Source organism: Leptodactylus fuscus, chromosome 5, assembly GCF_031893055.1.
Source record: "Leptodactylus fuscus isolate aLepFus1 chromosome 5, aLepFus1.hap2, whole genome shotgun sequence".
NCBI lineage: Eukaryota > Metazoa > Chordata > Amphibia > Anura > Leptodactylidae > Leptodactylus > Leptodactylus fuscus.
In genome coordinates, this window is record NC_134269.1 from 139,062,986 (window position 1) to 139,069,034 (window position 6,049).

The following is a 6,049-nucleotide window of genomic DNA, read 5'->3' on the forward strand; positions in this document are numbered from 1 at the left end:
GGGATGGCGGAGGTGAGTATAATATTCACACATCGGGGGGGGGGGGGGGGTTATAATAAGGGGACATTGTGGGGGATTATATTATTGGGGGAATCAGGTTACATTACAGGAGGGTATAAAAACATGGAGGCAGCAGGTGACATTGATGGTCTTAGAGCACATTGGGGGGATTGGTTATATCATGGGGTATCGGGATATTGGGGGAATATTAATACAAAGAGACACCATTTATATAAGGCTATAGTCATACTACCTTCTTTCTATCTTGAAACACTATGCTAAAAAAGCGCAATGCCACAAAAAAATGTTTGACAAAAATATATCAGACTTTATTTAAATACATGTTAAAACATATATAAGAAAAGAGATAGAGGTGGTACAACCATACAAAAAATGGAGGCCCAATTGAGATAATACTATATATTAGTAAGTAAATGACACTCTCATTGCATACATATAAGGATATATACAATATCCATAATTTTTAGAGTGCAAATACAACATAGAATTATCATAGTACAAAAATATTAATTATCTATGGGAAGACCTCCATATAGTAAACGCACCCCAGGGACCTCCAAACAAGGACACAGGTCGCAGCATGGGCATGTTATACTGTATGGGGGAGCACTGCTGGGCTTGCTATACTGTGGGGGGACACACTGCTGGGCATATAATACTGTGGGGGGACACACTGCTGGGCATGAAATACTGTGTGTGTGTGGGGGGACACTGCTGGGCATGTAATACATGAGTCCCCCCGCGAACTTCCGGTTGACGCATGCGCAATGGAAGGGCGGCAAGAGAACTTCCGGTCCTGATGTTAGACGGACGTGTAAGCTTGACTTGCAAGCATTATGCCGTCTGCTTGTTGTGCTTTTGGTTGTTCCATGAGAAGTGGAACGAATTTAATGTCCTCCATCAAATTTTACAAGTTTCCATGGAATCCAGATCGACGAAAAGCCTGGGAAATCGCTGTAAAAAGAGAAGGTTGGACACCTAACAACAGCTCTCGACTATGCAGTCTTCATTTCATATCAGGTAAGTTTAAGTTTTCACATATGGTGTTCTGTTTTGGTCACTGTAAGCATAACTATAAACAAACAAATCGACAATTTGCAAACTAAGAATAGAAATGTTATTTCCTGGTTTCAGGGGGCCCTTCCAAAGATCCTCTGCATCCTGACTGGATACCCAGTGTGTTTCCTCATTGTGAAGCAAGTGGAGACAAAGGCAAAAATGCATTGAGACGATACAACAGGAGCAATCAACGTGCAACTTCGCTGCAAGCTACGACAGCTTCTACAGATATGAGCACAATGGCAAATGAAATGGAAAATGAAGTGGCAGGTGAAGAAAGTTGTGCAGACATTTCTACACAAACAGAGAAACTTGTACATTGTACAGTAGGAACACAGACTGAACTAACATTACATGATATTAATAAATTGGTAGCTGAGAATGAAGCCATGCGCAAACAGATTGCAAGTTTGGAGCAGATAGTTGACTATGAGAAAGATGATGAAAAAATAAAATTGTACACAGGATTGCCAAACTGTAAAGTTTTTCACATGCTCCTTCAGTATGTATTACTCTATTGGAGACCAGATATTACAACCACCCTTAGCTATGCTGATCAACTGTTATTAGTGTTGATGAAAATGCGCCTGAATCTGACCAACAAAGATTTAGGTTTCAGATTTAGAATTAGATGTAAAAAAGTTTCCACTATTTTTCATTGCTGGCTAAATATTTTGGCTGTAGAACTTAAAAGTCTAATTGTCTGGCCAGCCCGTGATGTAATTCAGAAGCGGACGTCGAAACAATTAGTAAAGGGTAGGTTTCAAAACCTTCGCTGCATAATTGATTGTTCTGAAATTTTCATTGAACGACCTGTTAATTTTAAGGCCAGATCACAAACATTCTCAAATTACAAGAATCACAACACTATTAAATTTCTAATTGCCATTAGTCCTACAGGTGGAATTTCGTTTGTGTCATCTTGTTGGGGTGGTAGGGTTAGCGATTTGGAGCTCACCAAAAGATCTGGAATATTGAGTCTCCTAGAATTTGGGGACTTAGTCATGGCAGACAGAGGTTTTGAAATTCAGAACATACTGTCTGCAAGAGGTGTTTCTCTTGCTATTCCCTCCTTCACAAGAGGTAAATTTCAACTATCAAGAAAGGATGTAGAACTGTCAAGGCAGATTTCTCGTGTACGAATACATGTGGAACGAATAATCGGTCAACTGAAGAAGTATAGCATACTACAGGGAATCATACCTATTACTCTGTTAAAACGCCCTTCTGACACAGAGCTGTCTACTATTGATAAAATGATAATCGTATGTTCAGCTCTAGTAAACATGCAAGGACAGATTTTTTAAATAAGTATACATGGTGTTGCAAAATCACATAAGGGTTAGTCAATGTAAAAGAAAGCAATAAAAAACAAATGTTTACTCAGAAATATCATTGTTTATTGTTATAAATGTTTTGATTTCACAATTTATTCAAAATACAATAGACATTTCAACTTCAGTAACTTTATCTACAGTTTCTCTTACGTTAAATCTTCTGCTGTTGGATATACACCCAAGTTTGTTGTATGATTCTGTTGTGTTCACACATCAGTATGCCATCCGTCTGTTTGAATTCAGTTTGACACTTCAAAACGGACTGATACACATGCTGATTGTATACTGACACCTTTTTCTGCTGATAGCAAACGTTCTCTGTTCCCTAGAGGACAGATAAGGGGATTAAAAGTAGCAATTGGAAACAGAGTAGAGATAAGGAGATATAATAAATGTCCTTATCTCTACTCTGTTTCCAATTGCTACTTTTAATCCCCTTATCTGTCCTCTAGGGAACAGAGAACGTTTGCTATCAGCAGAAAAAGGTGTCAGTATACAATCAGCATGTGTATCAGTCCGTTTTGAAGTGTCAAACTGAATTCAAACAGACGGATGGCATACTGATGTGTGAACATACCCTTACTGTTTTTGTTACCTTTATTTGAACATGAAAACTTGTTGAACATGAAAACTGTTAAACATTAATAAATATAAAGAGGTAAAGAATTACCTTAGTTGACAAAACAGACACGAGTATTGTTTTTTTGTTTGGCATCCATTGTGGTCTAACCTCTCAACCTCTATTCAGCAGACAACTGGTCACGTGACAAGTCATTTTTGTGTGCTCTATGCAATGATGAATACACCTGAAATCACTATGAAGAGGTTTTACACTTTTGACAATACCACTTTCCTTTAGGTTTTCGATTTAAATTCATACATTTGAAATGGAACCAAATGACATCACACCTATCGCCATCACATGCAATCATCTTTCCTGCTGCAGGTGATTTGCACAAACAGTACAACCGTTCTCCTCCATCTGGAATGTAATCTGTGTCTAGCCTTCGCGTTAGGATTTCTGGGAGTACATATTTTATATAAAAACTATCCAATTTCGGTTTTAATGCCTCTTCCCAAAATTTTGTGTCTGGGTAAATCTTACTGTATGTCACTTCATCATGTATGAACACTACAAAAAAACAAAATTTTGCTCTTGTTAAAAACAGCTGACCCTGTACTTGAGTGTAATACTGGTGATTAGGTTTTAGCTTTTTATTTTTTTCTAGATAGAATTTTGGATCTTCTAATGCCTCTTCAATTGTGGACATCTTATAAGTGAAGGGACATTTAATCTCAACAATTCCTTTCCCACAGCAAATACATTCTGTGAACCCATCAGGACTGGCTCCCAGATGTGGCCATTTTGTGTTAACTACCAATCCTGCTTTGCGGCATGAAAACTCTTGGTGTTTCCCTTGTTCTTCCTGAATAAATTTTTCTCTGGCTTTTCCCTCATTTTCAATTCCCCATACCATTGCATCAGATTTCTGAAAACCACCTGTATAGCCCATGATATCTCTTACTAAATTAGTGGAACTTGTACTTTCTTTAAATGTCATCGCCCTGTGAAATTGTGATGCACATATTCGTCCTTTTCTGTTTAGTCTCCATACTTCACTCATATTCTGTTTTCGGGATGCAAGCTCTAGGTAATCAGCCTCTTTTTGTGAAATACATAAACTGTCAAATACGGATATTAACACATTTTCTAAGCCTTCATCATCAAGATCTTTAAACTGTAGGTTATAAAGATTAATCAGTGACATGGGGAGTACGCTTTCATCTATTTCGTCTTCAGATGCAGAGTCAGTTTCTTGTGGGTCGAAAGTCTTGGTGGGAAAATGCCTTAGAATTTTAGCATTTGGATTAGCCTCCATTAGCATGCTCAGAAGTTTTTTAGGAGAACCACGAGCCACAGGAACAGGTAAAGGAGAGAACTTTTTATATGTACGTCCTCTAGTTGGCTTGCAGAAATTAATGTCAATTACTCTCATACTTTGCACCACTTTCTTGCCTGTAGTCTTCCACGTACAAGGGTTACAAGTCACAGATGTACTTGTGGCTCCATCAGTCACAGCTGCTTCTATAGCGAAGAGAACTGCAGCTATATGGCTACAAACTTCTCCAATTCTGTTAGTAAAATAAGAAAATATAATTGTTGAGTGCACATTCTACAGTTATCTATCATAAAACATTTTATTAAATGGACCATTACTTACCCAGCTATACATTGGCAGTGGGCTGAAAAAACTTCACCATTTTCGTGGCAAACAATCCAACATTCGTATGGGTTTCCATTTCGTTGTCCTGGTGCTACTGTAGCTAAAACAATACGATATAGTATAGAGCTTTCAGGTTTATGTATTAGAACCTTATATATTTTGCCACTTTGGAAATAATTAAAAGCTTCCAAAGACTTGAAAGCCTTCAAACTCTCTCCGGTATAAGGTCCTGGAGACTTCACCAAATAATCATATAGATGGGGCCATTGCACAGTCGGCCATAATGTACAATCATTGACAAACTTGTCCTTGTTTCGATTATCGTAAGGATCCGGACCTTCTTTTCCTTCTATTGTCAATTTTTCCTTGTATCGGGCTTGATCACCGATATCCAAACTTTTAAAATAAGCACTTGTCATTACGAGAAATCATCACTTCATCACTAACACTGTCTAAACCGGAAAGCGCTGTGCGCCCGGAAGTAGGAAGGGCGGGACATAATGTTTTATTATTGTTGTCAAAAGGGGACTCATGTATACTGTGGGGGGGCACTGCTGAGCATGAAATACTGTGCACGCCACTGCCCTCCCCCTTAGATGCAGCAGTACCCCCAAAGATCTCCTGCTCCCCCTTAAATGCCAGAAACACCCAAAGAACCCTGTCTCCCTCCATGCCAACGACTCCTATACCACCCTAAACATCAATCCAATCCCCCAGACCCTCCGGGATACAGTCCCATATAAAACATCACTCTCTTTTCAGCCTCATCCAACATGCAGTCCCGTGTAACTACATAACTCACCCCCCCAGCCTTACCCAACGTGCAGCCCCATGTAACTAACTCACCCCCCCCTCAGCCTCATCCAACGTGCAGTCCCATGTAACTACATCAATTGCTTCCCTCAGCCAACGTGCAGTCCCATGTAACTACATCACTTGCTTCCCTCAGCCTCGTCGAACATGCAGTCCCACGTCACTACATCACTCTCTCCCCTCAGCCTCATCCAACGTGCAGTCCCATGCAACTACATCAATCCTTCCCTCAGCCTTATCCAACATGCAGTCCCATGTAACTACATCACTCCTTACCTCAGCCTCATTGAATGTGCAGTCCCATGTAACTACATCACTCACTCCCCTCAGCCTCATCCAACATGCCGTCTCATGTAAAACAAACCTGTCTCTCCCCTTCCATCCTCCATTACCACGCTACAATCCCCTCTGCTTTCTGTTCTCCAGCTCCATGTGCTCTGCTCCGGCTTCCTCTACACAGCACAGAGCAGTGATGGCGAAACTCCGCCCTCCTCTGAGAGGCCACGCCCCTTCCTTTGACATCATAGCAACTCCACTCTAGTCACGACCCTCCCCAGCTCAAAACATTACCTGTGTGTGAGGGGACTGTTATTC

General features: G+C 40.2%; 1 protein-coding gene across 1 annotated transcript; it reads right to left on the reverse strand.

Moving 5' to 3' along the window:
• Nucleotides 1-2,154: 2,154 nt before the first annotated feature.
• LOC142204556 (uncharacterized) lies at nucleotides 2,155-5,901 on the reverse strand. Its single transcript, XM_075275872.1, has 5 exons — nucleotides 5,820-5,901; nucleotides 4,640-4,742; nucleotides 3,379-4,550; nucleotides 2,995-3,048; nucleotides 2,155-2,249 (listed from the first exon to the last, which is right to left on the reverse strand). Exons 1-5 carry the CDS (start codon nucleotides 5,842-5,844, stop codon nucleotides 2,155-2,157), a joined length of 1,449 nt encoding a protein of 482 aa, XP_075131973.1. The 5' UTR covers nucleotides 5,845-5,901.
• Between the last annotated feature and the right edge of the window lie 148 nt (nucleotides 5,902-6,049).

Bases quoted from the DNA above. Each gene is read 5' to 3' on its own strand.
- LOC142204556 (XM_075275872.1), bottom strand. From the start codon at position 5,844: ATGGAGGATGGAAGGGGAGAGACAG. The intron at 4,743-5,819 runs GTTTGTTTTACA...GTATTGTTTTAG, and splicing joins GGATGGAAGGGGAGAGACAG to CTACAGTAGCACCAGGACAA. The intron at 3,049-3,378 runs GTTTGTGCAAAT...AATGTTTAACAG, and splicing joins TGGAGGAGAACGGTTGTACT to TTTTCATGTTCAACAAGTTT.